The following is a 24,302-nucleotide window of genomic DNA, read 5'->3' as shown; positions in this document are numbered from 1 at the left end:
CAGAGAAGATGATAAGCTTGGATCTGCGTCAGTTTGTCAGGGCATTAGAGATGAAAGTAAAAATAATGTGCAGTGTTGGTGTTCAAGAACGATTAAGGATTTATCTGGTGATTGTTGCTTGCACGGCAAAACAATAATTCAAATGAAGAATCATATACCTGCAGAAGTAAAACACAGAAGTCTGCAGACATTGTGGTTGAAGTAAAAATACAATGCTGGAGAAACTCAGCAGGTCAAACAGTGTCTTTTATATAGCAAAGGTAAAAATATATAGCCAACGTTTTGGGCTTGAGCACTTCATCAAGGTAATGGAAAATTGTTGGCAGGCAGCTGAACAAAAAGGTAAGGGGGAGACATAGTCCCAAAGGCAGGAGGTAGTATGTGGAGGAGGGAGGACACAGCAGCAAGTAGGGGGAGGAGGGATGGCTGGGTGAATAGAGAGGGAAGGGGTGGAGAGCTGAGGGAAAGAAGACAGGGAGAAGGGAAGGGAGGGAGGAAGGCAATCAGGTGAGCAGAAACTGAAGAAGGCATTGTTAATACCATCCGGCTGGAAGTCAGGTGTTGATCCTCCAATTTATGGGTGGACTTGGTGGGATAGTACATGAGGCCATGGACAGACATGTGGGTATGGAAGTGGGACACAGAACAGAAATGGCCACTGGGAGGTCCCTGTCACTGGTGCGGACAGAGCGAAGGTGCTCAGCGATCTCCCTGTCTATCCAATGCAGAGAAGGCCACAAAGGGAGTTGGTTACAGTAAATCACTCCTGCGGATACACAAGTGAAGTGCTGCTTCACTTGAAAGGCCTGTTTGGGGCCCTGGACTGTACATGGCACCCTCGTGTCCCTCTCATGTCAAACACTTCAGGAAAAAAATCTCGTTCAGGTACAAGGAATCTTTCAGTCTGGTATCCAGATGATTGCCTCTGGGGTGCTGCTACATCGAAGTGGAATCTCATAGGCAGGGAGCCAGTGAGCGCAGGGTGGGTTCCATTACTCACCGGTCATAGTCCATGACTGAGATCAGCAGGCTGACCTGGTCCATGTTCTCAGGAGGAATGTCGAAAATAATTGCCTCATTATAAGTCGGATTTAGTGTGTTTTTCTTTATGGTTGTTTTCTTCTTCTTTAGTCGCCGTCCTTCACAGAGCAAAGAAACCTTAACATATGGATCTAGAAAAGATAAAAGAGGTTTTATATAACATACCTGCATAAGTAACGAAGGGTGCTGTCTTGTCAAGGACTCAGCCAGGACTGCTAATTCTCCTGACAAGTCAGTGCTAAGATAATCTGCTTATTTCAATATTGAGAAGAATGGAGATTTCATTATTAGCACAGTTGCTCTTTCAGCACTGGGGACATTTTATACAAAATACGTTGGATGTTTCATACCCTGTATTGGGAGGATAGTCGAACCAGATTTCTGGTCAATCCAATTTTTCAGCAGATGCGCAAGGGTGTAATGATCAGGATGTGCTGATCTCTACCCACCCCCACCCACCATTCCCCCATGGTACACAGTAGTAAAGCTCTGCTCCAGGAATCTTATAACATTGGTAAGAAAAGCAATTTGATGGAAATGGTCCTCAGTAATGAACACTGTGAGTCTCTGCTCATAGCGGGAAACACAATGGACCATCAGGGTTGCTCCCTGATTACAGCTTCAGTGATGGAGAAGCAAAGGGCAGGGAACCTTCCTAAATTGTACATTTCCACAACATTCTATAGAGCCACAACATTTCCTTGTCCGACAATCAATTTGAGGCAACTTTACGCCACGTAAGGTACATTGGGGAATTAAATTTCATTCCTTAATTAAATTTCGCATCATCCCACCTGGTGCCAGCTTATAAAAGAATGATGAAATTCCTTTCCACTGTTCATCTCTGCAGGACCTTCCTGTTCAATGATTCAGAGGGAGGAGTCTTTGGGCAATGATTTGGGAGTGAGAAAATAAATGGTAATGTACAGACTTTGAACACGTAGCATCTAATTTCACAGATAAGCATCACTGAAAATCTACAAATCCCATCAGGGAGCTCAGAGGAAGGAGAAAGGAACTCAACTGTTCTCGTGACTTGCCAAGAACAAAGGACTTTGCAATGAAACCTTTCCCATCATGAGTTTATTGATCATTCAGGAGAAATAAAAATTCAGAACAAGGACATTGCTTTTAAATTGTTAGATATTTCTTGCGATCATAGATCAACAGTGGCATTCAGTATGGTGGAAAGTGAATAGTTTTTCTACATAAGCTGCACAATGTTTGGACATTGGGGATGGTCAAGGCCCACCAGATACTATTTAATGATCATCTAAAAATAGGCAAACTGCAGGACTGGGCACTTTGTGAGGAGACTAATTAAAAGGATAAATATTATCATAGAGGCTCCTCATGTTTCCATAAAAGGAAGCCATTTGGTCCATCGTGTCTGTGCTGGCTCTCAGAACATTCCCATTAATTCATACTTTTTCATTGTCTCTCATAACTTCTCCACAACAACTCACATGTGGGGTAATTTGCAGTAACCCATGTAAACAAGTATGGAGCATAAGAGCAAGAGGAGGCCATAACCCCTCAAACCTGACCTTCCATTCAACATGATCATTGCTGACCTGCCACTTGGCCTCATTTCCCCTTCCCCTACCAACCAGCAGAATACACAGGGAAACCCACACAGTCAGGAAGGCGACTGTACAAAATAGCACCAGGGGTGATGGCTGAGCCTACGTCACTGGAGCGGTCAGGCAGCAATACAACTGCTACTTCATGCAGCACAAAGTGTGACAGGTGCCTCAATGCGGCTTTTCCTGGGTGCTACGCAAAAAAAAAAGATTTCAAACTTGTTGGGTTAGGAGGAGAAGCCATGCTTCCTTGCAAATCAGTTTTAATATGGAACATTACAGCATAGTACATGCCCTCAATGTTGTGCCAACCTATATATTCCAACCAAATAAAACCTAAATCCTTCCTTCCTCGAATCTCTCTAATTTTCCTTCATCCTTGTGCCTAAGAGTCTCTTAAATGCCCCCATGTTTCAGCTTCCACCACTATCCCCAGCAAGGCATTCCAGGCACCCACAACTCTCTGGGAGGAAAACATACCCCTGATATCTCCCTTAAACTTCCCTCCCTTGACTTTGTAGAAATGTCCCCTGGTGTTTGCTATTCCTTCCCCTGGTAAAAAGGCACTGGCTGTCCACTTTATCTTTGCCTCTCAAGTCTTCTATCAAGTCTCCTCTCATCCTTCTACGCTCCAAAGAGAAAAGTTCCAACTCTGCTAACCTTGTCTCATCAGACTTATTTTATAATCCAGGCAAATTCCTGGTAAATCTCCACTGCACCCTCTCCATAGCTTCCACATCCTTCCTTTCATGAGGTGACCAGAATTGAACACAATGCTCAAAGTGTGGTCTCACCAGAGGTTTGTAGAGTTTCAACATGACTCAATCACCCTGCTAATGAAGCCCAGCATCCCATAAGCCTTCTTAACTATTCTATTAACCTGCGTGGCAATCTTGAGAGATGCATGGATTTGGACCCTAAGGCCCCTCTGTTCCTCCACACTACTAAGTTTCCAACCATTAAACCTGTATTCAGCCTTCTGGTTTGACCTTCCAAATTGCATCAGCTCACAAATCTGAATTGAATTAAATCTGCCATTTTTGCCACCCAACACTGCATCCTGTCTACATCCTTTTGTAACCTTCAGGACTATCCACAACTCCTCCAAACTTAATATAATTGGCAAGCACTGACCCATCCTTCTGCTTTTTATCTAAGTCATTTATAAAAATAACAAAGAGCAGGGGTCCCAGAACAGATCCCTGCAGAACTCCAGTAGTCACTAACCTCCAGGCAGAATACTACAGGGTCGATGGCAGACCATATGTTAGAGGGGGCAATAGCAAGGTGGGGGGGGGGGGGCAGGGACCTACCAGTTGATGGGGGAGGGGTGATGTGGAGGGTGCTGAGGGAGGAGCTAGTGCTGAAAGGGGGACCAGCCTGTCAAAGGAGGGGGAGGGGGCTAGCGGGGACTGACCTGCCTGTCATTAAAGCCATTTCCCCCCGACCCCAACGTGGGACGCCTTTTTTATTTGTGTCGTTTCACTAGACGCTACTGATGCTTGACGCATGGAAGTGACAAAACTGGGGGCGGGTGGAGAGTTGTATGCTACTGATACAGGAGGGAGTGGGGTGGGACTAATGGCCAGGGATGGCCTATCCTCCAACACCATTTCTGTGACCAAGGAGGACTCAAAGATCACAGCAAATGGCCCAGCTATCTCTTCCTTCGCTTCCAACAGCAACCTGGGGTATATCATGTCCGGCCCTGTGGACTTATCAATCTTAATATTTTTAAAAAGATCCAACACTTCTCCTTTAATCTCAGCATTGTCTCGCACACCAGCCTGCTTTATTCTGACCTCACGCTGACAAAGGTCCTTTACTCTGGTGAATACTGAAGCAAAATCTTCATTTCGGACCTCTCCAGCATCCTTCACCTCAAGGCACATGCTGCCTCCTTTGTCCTTAAGCGGCCCCACCCTCACTCTCATCATCCTTCCATTAAGCAAACTTGGTTCCTGAGGCACTAGCTGATTCTACATGAGTCTGGATGAGAGGTCCCAACCAAAGCATTAACTGACCATTTCTGCCCATGGCCTGGTGCCTGACCCTCACATGCTCAAGGTTCCACCGTCTGTCGTTTGTGCGTTTCTCTGTGGAGGTACTGCTGCAAGACCTGTTGAGTTCCTCCAGCATTTCTGTGTTTTTACTAGAGGTATTTCTATTCTCTATCTAATGAGACCAAAATATCATTTCAATTCTCATCATGCAGCCACATATTTTGGGTCTAATGGCTCTTTAACAAACACTGATAATGACAGTACAAATAATTCTCAGTTCATTAGTTCCAACCCACCACCCACTGTATGCCCTTTTCATTCTGTTATGTTAATTTCCCCAGACGAAGCTGCAATTTAATTTAATGTTTTGTAACAACAATGGAAATTATAACCAGGCAAAACTGTTTTGGTTTTTACGCAGCCACTGCGTAACGGGAATTTTTCACAAAACTCCCGCAACGCAGAGAGTGTAAGAAGTTCGGAATGGAAATGAGCGACTCCTTGTTCCGAAGTTTATCCTGTGGCAGCCTAGACAATTTTGCAGACCTAAACTGAACTGCAGGCCATCCGCCACAATGGGCTAATGAACACAGCATATATGTTGACTTGCGATGATGCATTCGGCCCACGACACTACAACGCAGGATTTTTAAATGTGCATGCATGAAATGCATGAAATTAAGGTTCGTTTGAAGAATGCTATACATACTCGCTGCAAACTTTAACATGATCTGTGGATTGAGAGCCATTTTGCTCTTTAGTCTGGAGGCTTTTTTGGACGCAGATGAGTGATGTCACTGATGACGTCTACGCTGTACGTCGCATGCAGGGTCTATGTCACAGTCGACGTTGACCCATGTTCAGCCTATGAAAATACCACAACTCAGGTATTTAGTGTAAACATCATTCCTGTATTAACGGCCACTTTGGTAGGTATGAAAATTGTTGACGGGAAATTATCGCAGCAGCTGTATAAAAACCATAAACGCAGGTGAAATTATAGACAGTTTTTGATAGTACTTCACTGTTATCTGTTTTCTTGAGTGTCGGTGACTGAGGGCTTGCCTAGTAGAGGTATACAAAATCTCGAGTGTGTAGAGAGGATGAACGGTCACAGTCTTTTTTCCCGAGGGTAGAAGAGTTGATAACGAGAGGGCATAGAGTGGGAAAAGATTGTGAATGGATCTGAGGGGCACCTTTTCCACACAAAGGGTGGTGGGTGCATTCAACGAACTGTCAGTGCAAGTAGTAGAGGCTGGTACAATTACAGCATTCAAAAGACATTTATATAGGTACATACATAGAAAAGATTTAGAGGGATATGGTTCAAGCAAATGAGATAGCACAGGGAAACAACTTGGTCAACACAATTGAATTGTGCCATAGACCCTGCTTCCATGCTGTGTAGCTCTAAGTCTAGATCTATATTGGGATGTAGCCTGGGAGGACAAAACTTTGTCCACTTTTGCTGCCCAATGTTAATTTCAACAAATACAATGTTGAAGAATTGTATTTGTAGAACTTTTAGTCATGTCACCTGCAACTTGTCTCACCTGCGAAATGCAAATAAATAGTATCACAGTCTACCATGACAGATCTGTGGCTTACTCTTGCACCAGTGGAACAGTTTAGCATGACAGGGCTATTGCCTACTCTTGCCACCAGTGCTGGAGTCTACCATGACTGGCCTCTTGCTTCACAGTTCCATAACCTGGGTTCAATCCTTGCCTTCGCGATTGTCGATTTGATGTTTATTCTCCCTGTTACCACGTAGGTTTCTGCCAGGGTAATCCAGTCTCCTCCCACTTCACTAAGATGTGTGGGTTGGGTTAACCAGCCATTGTTGGTGATGGAGGGGGTATTGATTGGAAAGTAAGGGAAATAAGGAACAGGGAAAATTAGTGGGGAAATGGGGTTGCTCAAGGAGCCAATGGAGTTTTGATGAGTTGTAATGGCCTCCTTCCACGTCACAATGATGGAAGAAAATACAGTCAACCCCCAGTATCCAGCACCTATCGGGACTGGTAAATACCAGATAAGCGGATTTGTTGGTTGCTTGAGATTGTATGTTGGATGGATTGGTGAACTGACTGCTAGGGGCAGCCAATTTTAAACTTTTTCATTTTTTTACCTATTTATTTTCTGCATTTTTCTTGCTGGTTGCTTGAGGCTGCCAGTTGCTTGAAATTCAGGTAACTAGGATTTTACTGTATATAAAAATGTGCTTACATTTATATACTTCCAATTGCTATCTCAGAATTTGCCCTGTGTTGTTCGCCATGTTTAAACATTCATCCATGCATTGAAAAAGAACTTGAATCCTTCCAGCAATTTCCTGACTGCCACTGACACATGCCTGTCACATATGCACTGCACTTGGTAACAACACTCGCGTTTGCTTTGAGTACCACAAATTCTGTATTGGTCTCCAGGTGGGCAAAACAGGATTCCTCAATGCCAAATTACGGCTGCAACGATTATTCACTGATTCAGTATTACTGGATTCTCCTATAAGAGGACTCTACTTTCCCCAGGGACAGGAGGCCATTTGATGATAGAAGTACTTGTGAGGGGGAGGGGTTGGGTGTGTGTGTGTGTGTGTGTGTGTGTGTGTGTGTGTGTGTGTGTGTGTGTGTGTGTGTGTGTGTGTGTGTGTGTGTGTGTGTGTGTGTGCGTGTGCGCGCGCGCTCAAGCCTCTTGTACCCTCACTCTAGTTGTTTTTTTCATGTCTCACAAATAAAAAAAAAATTCTTTTTCAAGCACGTACAAGATTTTAGATGCTTGATTTCAAAATAATTTCAAAATAATTGTAGCTCTTCAGTACTTCACGTGTATAGTTGGGTGAAGGGGCCACAGCAAACGAGACAGATGAAGAGTGAGATCTGAGATCCAGTTCTCCACAGCTGATTTCATACATTGACACTGAGTTCAATTTCTTCCTCTAATAAGCCCTTATGAAATAGTTGAGTGAAAATTAAAGGAAAGGCCTTGAAGTTGGTTTACAGTGGCTTCTTTTCCACTTCCACTGGAAGAATCACAAATATGCAATATCGCCCCAAATGTAGCATCCTTTCTATTGGATGGATGGAAACCATCAACGTTTCCTGTGAAACATGACGAAAAGCCTAGAATAGTAAAGCCAGCAATCACTTGTATACTCTGCCTGAACCCATTAGACATTTTGTCTGGTGTTATAATATGCAAAAAATGATCTCTATTAAAGGAGGGATTTAGAATAATAAACTTAACATTTAGGAAGTAAAATGGTCATATGAAGAGTCAGTTAGTTCATATGGAGTTAAAACAATAAGATTAATAGAAATTTTTACATTTAGACAGGCCCATCTGATCCACAACCTGTAAGGGTTAAAATGCACATTGCAAGGAAAGTCTGCAACTAGCCAGTAGATGTTGACTGAAATCATGCTTCAAGATTAGCTCGCTCGCTCTTTCTCTCTCTGCATTTTGAGATAAGACTGTTAGTTTTGAATTTTCTTTTTCTGTAAAGATGGAGGGTCTTGGGATAGACCGAAAACTTTTATTGACTGTTTTAAGTATTCTTTAAGTATATTTTAAGCATTATTTAATTGTATAAGAAAGTAATGGACATGTAGTAACCGTGAAAAACTCAACTGCAATTTTAGTATGAAGTTTTCTTGAATTAGTCATAAACAAGGACATTGCAATCTCTCCAAGCAACTATCAAGGAGGATAGTTGTGAAACCACCCAAATACCCCAATTCACCTAAAACCCATGTACATTTTGGAAGGTGGGAGGAATTACTGGAGTGCTTGCAGGAAACCCATGTAGATATGGGGAAAATCGACAGACTCCTTATGGACAGTGTCGGATTGGGACCCAGGTCGCTGTTGGTGTAATAACACTGTGCTGACCACAACACTAACCCTCTGCCCACATCAACAATTATCCACAAATCACACAGTATTTGCAAAGTGAAAAGAAAGATAATGTAATTTTTAGATGTATTTTTTTTTTTTTCTTTGGCTTGGCTTCGCGGACGAAGATTTATGGAGGGGGTAAAAAGTCCACGTCAGCTGCAGGCTCGTTTGTGGCTGACCAGTCCGATGCGGGACAGGCAGACACGATTGCAGCGGTTGCAAGGGAAAATTGGTTGGTTGGGGTTGGGTGTTGGGTTTTTCCTCCTTTGCCTTTTGTCAGTGAGGTGGGCTCTGCGGTCTTCTTCAAAGGAGGCTGCTGCCCGCCAAACTGTGAGGCGCCAAGATGCACGGTTTGAGGCGTTATCAGCCCACTGGCGGTGGTCAATGTGGCAGGCACCAAGAGATTTCTTTAGGCAGTCCTTGTACCTTTTCTTTGGTGCACCTCTGTCACGGTGGCCAGTGGAGAGCTCGCCATATAATACGATCTTGGGAAGGCGATGGTCCTCCATTCTGGAGACGTGACCCATCCAGCGCAGCTGGATCTTCAGCAGCGTGGACTCGATGCTGTCGACCTCTGCCATCTCGAGTACCTCGACGTTAGGGGTGTGAGCGCTCCAATGGATGTTGAGGATGGAGCGGAGACAACGCTGGTGGAAGCGTTCTAGGAGCCGTAGGTGGTGCCGGTAGAGGACCCATGATTCGGAGCCGAACAGGAGTGTGGGTATGACAACGGCTCTGTATACGCTTATCTTTGTGAGGTTTTTCAGTTGGTTGTTTTTCCAGACTCTTTTGTGTAGTCTTCCAAAGGCGCTATTTGCCTTGGCGAGTCTGTTGTCTATCTCATTGTCGATCCTTGCATCTGATGAAATGGTGCAGCCGAGATAGGTAAACTGGTTGACCGTTTTGAGTTTTGTGTGCCCGATGGAGATGTGGGGGGGCTGGTAGTCATGGTGGGGAGCTGGCTGATGGAGGACCTCAGTTTTCTTCAGGCTGACTTCCAGGCCAAACATTTTGGCAGTTTCCGCAAAGCAGGACGTCAAGCGCTGAAGAGCTGGCTCTGAATGGGCAACTAAAGCGGCATCATCTGCAAAGAGTAGTTCACGGACAAGTTTCTCTTGTGTCTTGGTGTGAGCTTGCAGGCGCCTCAGATTGAAGAGACTGCCATCCGTGCGGTACCGGATGTAAACAGCGTCTTCATTGTTGGGGTCTTTCATGGCTTGGTTCAGCATCATGCTGAAGAAGATTGAAAAGAGGGTTGGTGCCAGAACACAGCCTTGCTTCACGCCATTGTTAATGGAGAAGGGTTCAGAGAGCTCATTGCTGTATCTGACCCGACCTTGTTGGTTTTCGTGCAGTTGGATAATCATGTTGAGGAACTTTGGGGGACATCCGATGCGCTCTAGTATTTGCCAAAGCCCTTTCCTGCTCACGAGGAGATATATAGCATTACAATGCTGCGCTATTTTCCTACTCTTCATTCAGATATTCTCAACAGCTTCATTGATCCTCTTTATGTTTTTGACTGTGGATGTTTTAATTCCAATTGATTTGGCTGAATCGGAATGAATGTGGACTTTTTCTTTCAGTTTGAATATTTCAAAATGAAGACTGAGCAGAGAACAACGTGCACTCACCCGAATACCCAGTGATGTCCATGGCTTTGAGATTCCTGCATTTGATGACTGTCAGAGTCAGGCGCCCAGCGGTCGGCAGATAGCAGAGAGAGAACATGATTTCCCCCAGGTCCACACTTTCCTTTTAAAAAAATGAAGGAAAATAACATCAAGTCATGCATTTAAAACACTTGCATCACAAAAAAACCATACCAAGAAAACAGCTTACGTCAATGAAACTATATATGAGGGTGACTGGAGCAGCAAACACTCTGCCGGAGGAAATTAATGGATCGAGCAGCATCAGTGGGAGGGATGGAGCCCTTCAAATGCTGCTCCAATAGGTGAATTTCTCCAGCATATTGTTTGTTGTTCAAGGATCCAGCACTCGCAGTCTCCCGGTGGATCCCCATCAGACTGATTGAGAACTCAACACTCAACAGGTGTCACACTGTACAGCTCCTTGAATTATCAATCAGTTCCAAATCACTGAAGCCCTAACTCTCACACCTTCAGGTCAGGAACTGCAGATGATCTGCCATTATATGCAGGCCAATGCAGCCTATGTTCACATGCACTGTGCCCAGAAATGTCAACTCTGAGTAAGTCCCGGCCATGAGCATATGTTGTCTGAACATGAAAGCATGCCAGACGGTTAAAGTAGATCAAGCGGGGCCAAAAGAGGTAGTCATTTTCTCTTCAGCCTCTCTCACTCTTCCCCGATATCCCCTACCATCGTTTTCCTTCTCTGCCCTCTAATTGGCCAATAGCAGAATGTGTGGTGAATGCTGGGGTGGCCTAGGTTGCCTTAATGTTATCTGGAAGAAAATAAACACTGTGGAGACAAAGTAAACCCAAGAGTTGACAGTTGATTGTTGACTTTAGGGAAAGGGAAAACCAGATGTGTATGATCCAGTGGACATTGGGGGAATCAGAGGTGGAGAGGGTGAGCAAATTTAAATTCTTTGGAGTCACTATCTTTGAGGATCTTTCCTGGACCCAACAGATTAATGGGATTGTGAAGAAAGCACGTCAACACCTCTACTTCCTCAGGAGTTTTGCAGAGGTTTGGTATGACATCGGAAACCCTGGCAAATTTCTACAGATGCGTGGTGGAAAGTCTGGTATGCGGACACCAACAGTGAAGCCCTGCAAGATGTAGTGGACACAGCCCAGGACATCACAGGCAAAACCTTCCCTATCGAATGCTGACGTTGAAGAGCAGCAGCCATCATCAAGGATCCACCCCACCCAGCACACGCTCTATTCTCGCTGCTGGCATCAGGAAAGAGGTCTCGGTGCCACAAGACTCGCACCACCAGGTTCAGGAATAACTGTTACCCCTCCACCATCAGACTCCTCGGCAATAAACTCAATCGGGGACTCATTTAAGCACTTTATTCTTTGTTTTATCCCCCCTCTCTGTATTGCAATTGTTTACATTTCTTTATTTGTTTTCATGTGTACATTGGGTACAGATTTTTTTTGTGCATGACCAATAAGTGGTAATTCTGCCTCGTTCACAGGAAAAAGAATATCAGAGTTGTATGTGATGTCATGTATATGCTCTGACAGTAAGGTTGAAATCTAAAATCTTAAAGTTAAGAGGTAAATTTGTAAAGCTTGCACATTTAGTTGGGAACAACTTTTAAAAAGTAGAGAAACACAATGGTCAAAATTCTGCTCCAAAATATTTTATAGCTTATTAAATAGTTTTGAATTGTACTTCAGTATGTGATGGTGTGTGAAGAGTAATCATTTCCATACTAAGCAATTCAAGCAACGAAATAAATGTGAGGTAATCTCCCCCAGTGTTTGATTGACAAACGTTGGCCTGGACATTTACTCAGCTCTAAATGCTGGCATGTTGCAACATTTACACTCATGTCAATGTTGTAACTTCTATGATCATGTCCAGGAGTAATTCATATTCATTTGATCATGCTTGTTCTTTTACTACCCATTTAAATATGATGGTCTAAAGCAACAATCTGTGTGGTGTTTGCATGCTCTCACTTTGGTTTCCTCCTGGTGCTTCAGTCTTGTCCCACATCCCAAAGATGAATGGGGTGGCAGGTTAACTGACTGCTGTAGGTTGGCCCTGGTATACAGATGAATGGCAAAAACCAAGGGAAGTTGATGGAAATTAGAAGAGAATACATGTAGAGGAAAAAGAACTTGGACGTGATGGCACTGGAGAAGGTACAGAGGAAATTCGTTAGGATGTAGCTGGGAATGAAAGACCTCAGCTACAAGAGGCGACTGGGTTGGCGAGATCTGTTTTCCATAGAGCGGAGAAGGTGAAGAGAAAAGTGATGAGATGAGGTGTCTTTTACCAGTGGGCAGAGATTTAAGAAGAGATGGACAATTTATAGGGGATTGGAGGAAGAATTTTTTCACCCGGGGGGAGTTGATTTATGGAACGTTTTGTCTGTAGGGACAGTAAATTCAGGTATTCTCACAACATTGAATAAATATTCAGATGAGCACTTGAAATGTTAGGGCATGAGGAACCACAAGCCGAGAGCAGTGAAATAGCATTAGTATGGTTCTTTAAGGCCATCGTCTACCTTTATGGGAGTGGAAGGGTCCATGATCATGCTCGAGGATTCTATGCATTGTGGCCACACCTGAGATGCTCCACAGGAGTATCAGATCTCATTACACAGGATGCCAGGGACTGTGGGAGAGTTGGAGAAAATGATGGAATGGGAGGTGCAGGATTAGCAATGAAAAAATGAGCCATTAAGGACATGTCTGTACATAAAGAGGTTATGGTTGGTTTGTACTAGATTTTAAAAAGCTCAGAAGTGTCTTCACATTCATGTCTCTTACAGCTGGGAGTGGAGGAAAGTTTTGAGGAGATGTCAGAGGTAGAATTTTTTTTAACATAGAGTATAATGGGTGCCTAGAATTCATTTCCGGGGGTGGTAGTTGAGGCTGCTACAATGAGGACATTTAAAAGACTCATTGATAGCTACATGATTGTAATTAACAGGAAAGGGCTAAGAGATATGAGGTATGGACATTTAGATTGATGCTGAAATAGGTTTATATCAGTTGGCAGAAAATTGTGGACTAAAGAGCCTGTACTGTGCTGTAATTTGCCATGCTCCATGCAAGGATAGACTCCCTTTATTTGATCACTGGACACCTTCTACTCCTTCTACTATTTTCTGGCCTGTGAAAATGAGTCATTAAGCCAGTCATAGAGCAGAGACACAAGCTCTTCAGCCCACCGAGCGCATACACTTGCACAAATCCAGATTTATTCCCACATTCTCGTTAGCTCCCTTCAGATTCTGCCACACAACCTACGCACTATGATGGCCAATTAACTTATCAGCCTGCTTGCCTTCAGGAGGTAACAGGAGCATCTGGAGAAACCCCACACATCCTGCCTTTCAGGATTGGTTGCTGGAGCTGGAAGCTCTGGGTAGCTCACCACTCTGTCACTAGAATGAGGCAAAGACTTGCATTATTGTGGTTCCCTGCAGTTCAGATCATTGAATAATCAACTCACAGTCATTTGAGTCAGAAAGAAATTAAAATATTTCCAAACCATTTACCTTCAAATTAAAACAAATGTGAATCTCCTCAAATGCAATTGCCAAAGACTCCTTTCTGACGTCCTATTTTTGGGAACAATGAGTGGAAGAATCTTATGCTAATGCAGGGAATGATACTATTTGAAAAAGCTGGGGAGCTGACAGATTTCAGGACAACTACTTCTAAATTCAGGCTGCCTCAGTTGATGTCCACCCACAAACTGGAATGGGAGGACAGCCAGCTGTGAGTTGACGTACCAATTATTATTTTTCTTTTACCCAGTTTAGTTCCATAACTTCCCTCAAGTTAAGTGAACGGTAATGAGTTGACGAGCCCGGTCTGCCTGTCTTAATTTCCTGTAAACATTGCTTTCCAATGGATGTAAGCAAACATTCTTTAAGCCGAGCAGACAATGATTTGCTGGAGGAGCTCACCAGGTCAGCTCGCATCCATGGGTAGAAACGGCCAGTCAATGTTTTGGGTCAGGACCCTTTATTCGTCTTCACGGACCTGACCTGTTGAGTTCCTCCAGAAATCGTTTGCTCAAAATTCCAGTAGCTACAACTTTCGTGTTTCTCTCTTCCTTCTACAGATATGGCCTACCAGGCAAGTGATACGTGTCGTGAGTTAAACTTCTCACCCGAAACTTTCCTCACCTCATTCTTCCGTCTGCCATTCTGCTTTCTAAATTTCAGTGGTATGAATCTTACAGGAAGCCACCGCTGTTGATTACTGGTGGATGATGACTTAACTGTGGTTTCAGAGTCCTGCCTTCATTAATCCCAAGGCGAGAAGGTTGGATGCATGATCACTGGATGGTAACAAGCTGTAAATGCATTTGGTAATTATTTCTAAAAAGCTTAATGCAGTTTCATCTCCAGTGTCCCAGAGTGCGATGTAGAAAACTGTAACCAAATGGCCCCAAACCTAATTGTCTCCTCCCTCCAATATACTTTACAGAACGAGGAGATTGATGATATGATTAAGGATGGATCCATTAGTGCTATAATGAGAGAGTTCAGCTGGAGAATTGCTGGCTCGTAATAAGGCGATATGTGCTCAATAAAAGCTGACCGATCACATCAACTGACAGTAATTCACTGACTAAACCAAATGATTTATCCTCACAAAACACACAGGTAATTTGTCTTCTATTCACACATATCATGGACAATTAAAGTCACATGCTTTTTCGGTAATCTCTCATGTCTCATCAGGTAATAAACATCAACTCTGGAAAAGTACTTAAAGCCTGGCTTTTAATGCTCATTGGGATTGTGTGTGTGCATGAGATGTGAGTGTCTGTGGTGGTGAGGACTCGGGGTGGGGATCGGGGGGAGTAGGGTATGGATGAGTGGGGGTAAAGAAACCAAATCAGTAATGAAACAGTCTGTGAGGCACACATTAATTACTTTTGCTCCAGTTTCTGTGTCAGATTCCTCCTGGGTTAACAGAATTTCACACTGCTGGGGTGAGTTAAACACCGAGGAAGGTGCTACAATAGGGAGAAGGACAAGGAAACAGGGGCAATGAGATGTCAAGATCATCCTCTAGGATTGCAAGGAATTGAAGATTCCAGATGCTTTACTTTCCTGGGCCTGTGATGACATTACCCATGATATTTTCCAGGATTACATATCAGTATTGTTGGGGAGGAACTCCAGAGCAGTCATTTGTTCCTCCAGGTAATTCTTCACCATAAACCCATGTCCACAATGGCCAAGGAATTCAACACCCAAGAAGCCAATGCTGTGCCAACAAAAGTCACGTGGAACATTTTTTCAAGTGTCTGAGAGAGATAGCTGAAACCGTCAATAAGGATGTTTTTTTTGGCTTCAATCGATCTCCTCGTATCCAGCTCATCCAGATGACATTAATACTGGTATAATGCCCAAAAGCATTTTGTGGCAAGGTTTACCACCATCTTGTCATGAATCAAGACTGGAGCTGTTCATTCGTGGGAGAAAACATAGCATCATAACGCTGCCTCACCGTCTACCAACCTCCTGTCCATCAACCCAAGCCATGGTCCCAGTAACCATGTCTCCTACATGGGTTCCCTCCAATTTCCTCCCACAACATAGAGGCACATTGGCCACTGCAAAGTGTGAAAGTGTGTGGTAAAATCTGGTGGGAGACAATGAGATCATGGGAAGAATTTTTTTAAAAACAGGCTGATGTAGAATTAGAGCAAGCAGGTGGTTGATGTGCAGTCTCAATGGGCTGAAGGGCTGCTTCCATGTGGTATAATTTTGAGACTTCCCTTCCTAACACTCCCGCATTCTTGTTGAATGCGATGCGATCATTTAAAGGCTCCCAGAACCATGAATAAAGGTGCAAGTTCTCCAAGAAATTCAACTCCCTAACTCTCGCCATTCCTAAAGCAAAGAAGTGTGACGTGAGGGAGCCAGCAAACATGATTTAGGGCTTGGAGCCACCAAGTCTCGCACTTTATCTCTTTGGAGTTTATTGAGGCAGATCAGGTTTAGAGAGACCATTCACACTGTTTTGATGCCGCAAAACTATGACGATAAGTCTCCACGCCTTTAAAGCTTGGTTAATCTTGAATAGTCTACTTTCAAAGTGATACAAGAGAGCAATATAAAAATTGATTCCCTTAATCCTTCCCTCTCAGCCCAGGGCTAGCAAAGGTGAGAAGATTGAAGGACTCTGTTCAGCACTTTGTGCCATTGGAACAACTGAAACTTGGGAAGCATGTCCATTCATCCTCTGCCGAAGGATGCTGGGATGATGCAACGCCCAGTCCTCAAGCCTGTTAATGATAGAAAAGTTTACCCTTCTAGAACTAAAACAATATAAAATCAAGGTTTACTTTCAACTAAAAATTGATGTCCCACACAATGGGGAATTTGACAACACAAAGTGCTGGCTGAAGATTTTCTCATGAGGAAAATATAACACAATGTTGCTTTGAGAATGATCGGAGATTGCTGAATGTTATTTTCTTGAATTTTACTTGAACCATAATGCGAGAAATTGAGAGAAAGAGCTAAATTTGTTCACACAACATCAGAAAAACATCAGTGGCCGAAGATTGGGTTCACATGGAGTAGAGAAACTTTGTCAAGATATTTAAGCATCTCAGCACCTTTGTCTTCACATGGAGTCGTGGAATTTTACAGCTCAGAAAGAGATCCTTCAGCTCAAATTGTCCATGCTGACCAAGTTGTCTGCCCGAACTATTAGCCTATGTTTGGCCCATTTCCCTCAAATCTGTCCCTATCCGTGTACCCATCCTTTCCTCTGACAGTTCTTGCACTGTGTGAAGAAAGGTGCCACTCAGGACCTCTTTAAATCTTTCTCCTCTCATCCTAAACCTATGGCCTCTAGTTAGATTCTCCTACCTTGGTGAAAAATATTGACCTTATCTATGCCCCTCTCTAAAGACAACCATCAGCTTTCTACAGTCCAGGGAGAGAAGTCCCAGCCCTATCCAGTCTCTCCATATAATTCAAGTCCTGGCAACATCTTTGGGAATCTTTTCTGCACCCATTTTAGCTTAATAATATCTTTCCAAGTGCTGGGTGACCAGACCAGTGCACAATGCTCCAACTGTGGTCTCACCCACATCTTGATCAGTTGTAACATGATGTCCCTGCTTCTGTACTCAATGTGATAACTGGTGAAGACAAGTTGCCAAACATCATCTTCACCACCCTGCCTACATGCATCACCAGTTTAATGAAACTAAATATCATAATCCAAAGAGTCTCCATTCTACCCCACCCTCCAAGGCAATCACCATATAAAAAAATCCTGCCCTGGTTTAACATACCAAAGTGCACTTGTCTGAATTAAATTCCATCTGCCATTCCTTGACCCATTTTCAAAGTTCCTGTTGTAATCTTCATTTTCTAATAGCTCTTCCATACAATATCTACGTTTGAATTTCAACTTCACTGCTGTGAAAAAAATAGCTATTCTTATTACGGGCAAGTCAACAAATATTCACCAAATCTGTTTCATTGAAATTGCTATTTTATTGGGCCAGTGTCAAATTGCATTCTTTCCATTTAATGAGATAGTGTAACTCTCCTGCTCCTGCTCTCTGCAGCCACCTTAAATGCTTCCTGGAATTTTCTTTTGCTGTCACTGTTACTCTCAGTTTCCTGTTTTCAGGGTCATTGCAGACCGGCATACCTCAGTCAGCTGTTGACTGTTGCTTTAGAAACATCACATGAACTGGCTGCTTCAGAGAAATCACTCAACACCTGAACCAAGGAGAGGAAACTTCATCTAGTTCTCCTTCCTCCAACAGGAGCAGGCAGAGTATGCAGGGCTTGCGAGCGATCAGCGACTATTCCAATGTCTTTCAGAGACTGAAAATAAAAATGGAAGGTGCTGGAGACACTCAATTAGGTCGTGTTTCTGGGGAGAGAAACAGATTTAACATTGCAGATTGAAGCCTGGCGTTTTCTCTGGCTGAATGGTGCACCAACAACAACCTTGCACTTAATGTCACCAAAACTAAGTAGCTGATTGTTGACTTCAGGAAAGGAAAACCAGAGGTATCCAATCCAGTGATCATTGGGGGATCAGAGGTAGAGAGGGTGAGCAAATTTAAGTTTTTTGGAGTCACTGTCTTGGAGGATCTTTCCTGGACCCAACACACCAATGGCATAGTGAAAAAAGCACGTCAGTGCCTCTACTTCCTAAAGAGTTTGTGGTATGACACCAGAAACCCTGGCAAATTTCTACAGAGGTGTGATGGAAAGTGTGCTGACTGGCTGCATCATGGTCTGGTATGGGGACAGCAATGCCCCTGAGGGTAAAGCCCTGCAAAAGGTAGTGGACATAGCCCAGGACATCACAGGCAAAACTATTGAGTACATCTACAAGGAACACTGTCGTCAGAGAGCAGCAACAATCATCACACCACCTAGCACATGCTCTGTTCTCTCTGCTGCCATCAGGAAAAAGGTATAAGATTCACACCACCAGGTTCAGGGACAGCTGCTACCCCTCCATCATCTGGCTCCTCAACAACAAACTCAATCAGAAACTCATTTAAGGACTCTTACTTGGGCACTTTATTGATTTTCTTTTTGCTCTCTCTGTATTGCATAGTTCGCTTACATTCATTATCTGTTCTTTGTTTACGCAGTGTACAGTTTTTTTTGTACTGCCTATTGCCGCTCCCGCAGGAAAAAGGAATCTCAGGGTTGTATGCAATGTCACGCATGCACTCAGACAATAAACCACCTCCTACAATTGCAGGAGAGCAACGTGATTCCCCTGTAGTTTGAGCAGTCTGATTTCTCGCCTTTGTTTTTGTACAGGGTGATGATGGTGGCATCACGAAGATCCTGAGGCAGTTTACCTTGGTCCCAACAAAGCTTGAAAAACTCATGCAGTTTGGCATGCAGAGTTTTGCCGCCAGCCTTCCAGACTTCTGGGGGGATTCCATCCATACCTGCTGCTTTGCCACTTTTCAGTTGTTCGATTGCCTTATATGTCTCATCCAGGGTGGGAACCACATCCAGCTCTAGCCTTAGGGGCTGTTGAGGGAGCTGGAGCAGGGAGGAATCTTGGACTGAGCGGTTGGCACTGAAAAGAGATTGGAAGTGTTCTGACCATCGGTTGAGGATGGAGATCTTGTCGCTGAGGAGGACTTTGCCGTCTGAGCTGCGCAGCGGGCTTTGGACTTGGGGTGAGGGGCCGTACACAGCCTTTAGAGCCACGTTGCTCTCCATTGCAGGCAAAATCTTCGCTAGGATTCTACTGAATAGAATAATACCTAGTGTCGCCGAGAATATTCTCCCAGAATCACAGTGCGGCTTTCGCGCAAACAGAGGAACCACTGACATGGTCTTTGCCCTCAGACAGCTCCAAGAAAAGTGCAGAGAACAAAACAAAGGACTCTACATCACCTTTGTTGACCTCACCAAAGCCTTCGACACCGTGAGCAGGAAAGGGCTTTGGCAAATACTAGAGCGCATCGGATGTCCCCCAAAGTTCCTCAACATGATTATCCAACTGCACGAAAACCAACAAGGTCGGGTCAGATACAGCAATGAGCTCTCTGAACCCTTCTCCATTAACAATGGCGTGAAGCAAGGCTGTGTTCTGGCACCAACCCTCTTTTCAATCTTCTTCAGCATGATGCTGAACCAAGCCATGAAAGACCCCAACAATGAAGACGCTGTTTACATCCGGTACCGCACGGATGGCAGTCTCTTCAATCTGAGGCGCCTGCAAGCTCACACCAAGACACAAGAGAAACTTGTCCGTGAACTACTCTTTGCAGATGATGCCGCTTTAGTTGCCCATTCAGAGCCAGCTCTTCAGCGCTTGACGTCCTGCTTTGCGGAAACTGCCAAAATGTTTGGCCTGGAAGTCAGCCTGAAGAAAACTGAGGTCCCCCATCAGCCAGCTCCCCACCATGACTACCAGCCCCCCACATCTCCATCGGGCACACAAAACTCAAAACGGTCAACCAGTTTACCTATCTCGGCTGCACCATTTCATCAGATGCAAGGATCGACAATGAGATAGACAACAGACTCGCCAAGGCAAATAGCACCTTTGGAAGACTACACAAAAGAGTCTGGAAAAACAACCAACTGAAAAACCTCACAAAGATAAGCGTATACAGAGCCGTTGTCATACCCACACTCCTGTTCGGCTCCGAATCATGGGTCCTCTACCGGCACCACCTACGGCTCCTAGAACGCTTCCACTAGCGTTGTCTCCGCTCCATCCTCAACATCCATTGGAGCGCTTACAGCCCTAACGTCGAAGTACTCGAGATGGCAGAGGTCGACAGCATCGAGTCCACGCTGCTGAAGATCCAGCTGCTCTGGATGGGTCACGTCTCCAGAATGGAGGACCATCGCTTTCCCAAGATCGTGTTATATGGCGAGCTCTCCACTGGCCACCGTGACAGAGGTGCACCAAAGAAAAGGTACAAGGACTGCCTAAAGAAATCTCTTGGTGCCTGCCACATTGACCACCGCCAGTGGGCTGATAACGCCTCAAACCGTGCATCTTGGCGCCTCACAGTTTGGCGGGCAGCAACCTCCTTTGAAGAAGACCGCAGAGCCCACCTCACTGACAAAAGGCAAAGGAGGAAAAACCCAACACCCAACCCCAACCAACCAATTTTCCCTTGCAACCGCTGCAATCGTGTCTGCCTGTCCCGCATCGGACTTGTCAGCCACAAACAGCTGACGTGGACTTTTTACCCCCTCCATAAATCTTCGTCCGCGAAGCCAAGCCAAAGACAATTGCAGGAATACTCATCTGCAGCTGAAAGAGTCCTGCTGGAGTTGTAGAATGGCTCTTTACACACTGCTGGCAAACTCCCTGTGCTACTTGCTCAGAACTGTAAGAATGCACAGAACACGGATGGAAGATGCCACACAGAAAACTCACCACAGCTCGTGGATGGCATGACCTGGTGGCAACAACCCAGCATGTTCTGTGCGTCAATGTTCTGCTCTCAGTATAAGCTAAGCCAACCTTTCACAGTGCTAACTGGACTTAAAACATTGTTAAAACTCCAAAAGAGCATGAGGTAGGCAAATCACTAGAGATAGAGAATGCAAGACCCGTGGATATTTGTTTCACCGGTGTTTCATTATTGATAGTAGTAAGGGATACTGATGGATTTAATAAAGTGTGTGATCTGCGTCATGGCAAATATTTACCCATTTCTGAGTCAATAATTGCATTAGATGACTTAAATGTGGAATATTGTTTAAAGAATATTGATGAAATTCATTAAATTCAAGATAATTCCATGTACAAATCTCTTTTTTACTGAAATATAAAATTATAACAATGTGATTTTTTTGTGATTTGAGATTAATCATGATTCATATATTTACAAAAATAAAATACACAGTACATTCACACAGACCATTTGAGAAGCTCAATTACTGAAGAAGGGATTCAGAGTCCTGGAGGATGGAGAGAGTCCTGGAAGGTTCCACAAATACAGAGGCAACACTGAAACTGGCTCAGAGCATCAAAGAGCACTGGTGGAAGCCTGGAGCATTGATACCGCTCAGGAAAAAGCCCAGAGATCGAGACAGCATGAGGTGATGGCTATGGCATTGGCACCAAACTGGTATATCTCTGGTGTATCAAGACAGCAATGGAAATGTCCTGGATTCTGAGGGTTCAATATGGGGGAGGGGGGGGGGACATGGGAACTATGGTGAGAAAAATCCTGGGATATTAAGGCTACACTGGAGGGGTCCATGGTAAACCAAGACAATGCATGAGATGCCATGGGATACTGAGGCTACTCTGGATGGGGCCATGGGAATCAAGGCATTACATGAGAAATCCTGGGATACTAAGACTACACTTTACAGCTTTGCTACTGAGCAATCGATAGTAAGTCAGTTAGTTCCTTACTTTTCCTTCCCATTCTGAACATCTGAGAAATTACGGCTCTCCAAAGGAAGAGCATTAATACATTTGGAGGGACTAATTCAACTTGCTGCAGGTGCATTGCCAATGGGTTAAATACAAATTTCATTATGTGATCCTGGAGCAGCCTTAGGATGTTGGGGATGGGTTCAAAGGCTGCTCCTGGTGTCAATATCCCTCCGCACCACCCACTGCAACCTTCAGGTTTGGTAGGGGTTGTTCCCTTTGTCAGTGTAACTGGAAGTAGGGGTGAAGGGTTGGTGGAGACTGGCATGGATGAAGGGATGATCAATGTGAGTTTGGCAGGTGTGGAATCTCGCTAGGCACAGCATAAATGTCGGGAGGAGTAACTGAAGTGAGCCAGGCTCTGGAAGTTGGGGAAAGAATGGGAATCAGAGTAATTTGGGACTGGTGGTAAAGGGGAGGAGGATCGGTGTGAGTTAACACTGATGGAAGTAGAGGGAGGGATATTAATTGGAGGGGTCCGGGACTATTGAATGGGGAGTAGATTGAAGGGGTCTAGCAATGATGATTAGTCGAGGTATGATTAGAAGAGGCCAGCATGGAAGTTTCTGTTCGGAGGAGAAATTAAAGGGAGTTTAAAAAGATGTTTTACTGTCAGTGGCCATCTGAAATTGATTAAGAACAGGGACCAATTATGTTTTAGTAGATGGAATATAACCAATTTAAGATCAAATATTTCAATCCAGAGTGAGAACCCTCCTTTCAGTTTTCACCCTGCGTACTGGCAATACTACAACTGAACAATCGACCAAGCTCTTGTTTTATGGCCAATATTTATTAGTGGAGTCTTGGCAACAAGATCAAGAGCAACACTAACAACTTTGCTCACAGTTTCTATTCTTGGATTGGGGGGGGGGGGGGGGGGGGTGGACCGATGTGAGTAAAGACCAAAGGGAAAGCGCTCACAAAATCTGGCATCGTAAGAGGTTAGTTATCAGAGGGAAGGTGCAACCCAACAACGAGCAGTGTTATCAAAGTCTAATCCCATCCTTTAATGGTTGTGGCAAGTAGACAACGAACACAGAACATTTAACAAGGTTAAGATGATCCAGGATTTGCTGATTAAATAATTAATAGTAAATTGGGGCCTGCGATCAAGGTACCTCACGAGAAGAAAGATCTCAAGGGACATCGGGTGAAAATTTCTTGACAGCCCCATAGAGCTCCGTTAAAATTCCATCTCTTTGCTCTCTTCATCGAGCTCTCATACGGGAAATAGTTAATAGCACATTCTTGACTAACTTGTTCGAATTTTCTTCACTTAAGTTCATCATGATGTGCCCAGTTCTCTCTCATTAACATTCTTCGCAATAAAACACTTCCAACATTAGGCCATTAAAAAGATGGAATCAGCAGAGCCACGTCTGGTCCTCATTTTGAAGATGGCCTGGTCAAAGCCCTTGTGGTTAATGCAAGAGGAAAGGACTGGCTGCCTAATGTTTCACTTGGAGAATAAAAGAAACAAAGAGGAACTATGTGGTGACCTGAAAGAAAGAGGTTATCATCTGGAGAACCCTGATGGGACAAGTTTCGTCCGCAAGAAACTGAAGTGGCTGATGGAAGTACATCGATTGTGGATGTCCTGGAACAACAAATCTCTCTTTCTAAACTGACAAGAACCTTCCTGAGTGGTAACCATTTACCTTTCAAACCCCAAAGCCTGGTGAACTTTATAAATGTTAAATTCTGTGCACAGTATAAGAATTGCCTGCAACCAGTGAACTTGGAGGAATGAGAAGTGAGATTGAACTGTGAACCAAAGAACTTTTCTGAACTTACACCCACATTACATACATGTGCGCTTAGGATTAGAAGGGGGCTAAGTTAGGTTAGTTAAATTAAAGTATGATTCTGTTTTCATGTTTAAAGATAATTAAAAGCAACTTTTGTTTAAGTAACCATTTGTCTTGGTGAATATCGATTGCTGCTGGGTTTTGGGGTCCTCTGGGCTTGTAACACAATAACATAAAAAGTACATATATGTTATAGATTTCATTTACATATATGTACTGTACTAGAAGTTTGGTGCATACTGTGTAACCATTATATGGTTGGCAGCCCAATTGCTTTGTTTTGGCTTTTGAGCCCATGTGTTGAATGCGTGATGCGTAACTTAACATCCGCTAACATCTGCCAGCATTGGTACCAGCGTAAATTTTTATTAAGCCCTTATGGTAACCTCAGACATC

The 24,302-nt window shown here is 44.0% G+C and overlaps 1 protein-coding gene and 1 long non-coding RNA gene across 2 annotated transcripts in view; both read right to left on the bottom strand.

The window, feature by feature from the left end:
- LOC138765540 (synaptotagmin-6-like) overlaps window positions 1–24,302 on the bottom strand; it is a 100,944-nt gene that overhangs the window by 15,279 nt on the left and 61,363 nt on the right. Inside the window, exons 4-5 of the mRNA XM_069942571.1 lie at window positions 10,162–10,282; window positions 1,001–1,172 (exon numbers count right to left, since the gene is read on the bottom strand). Of these exons, the coding sequence (XP_069798672.1) occupies window positions 1,001–1,172; window positions 10,162–10,282 (293 nt within the window). The remainder of the gene's footprint in view (window positions 1–1,000; window positions 1,173–10,161; window positions 10,283–24,302) is intronic.
- The window catches only part of LOC138764975 (uncharacterized), a 30,297-nt gene continuing 20,353 nt past the window's right edge, over window positions 14,359–24,302 (bottom strand). Inside the window, exon 3 of the long non-coding RNA XR_011358394.1 lies at window positions 14,359–14,515. This is a non-coding gene — a long non-coding RNA (uncharacterized lncRNA). The remainder of the gene's footprint in view (window positions 14,516–24,302) is intronic.

The sequence above is a fragment of the Narcine bancroftii genome, chromosome 5 (genome assembly GCF_036971445.1).
Source record: "Narcine bancroftii isolate sNarBan1 chromosome 5, sNarBan1.hap1, whole genome shotgun sequence".
Taxonomy (NCBI): Eukaryota; Metazoa; Chordata; class Chondrichthyes; order Torpediniformes; family Narcinidae; genus Narcine; species Narcine bancroftii.
Note: the sequence above shows the minus strand (reverse complement) of the source record. Positions and strands in the feature narration are given on the sequence as shown.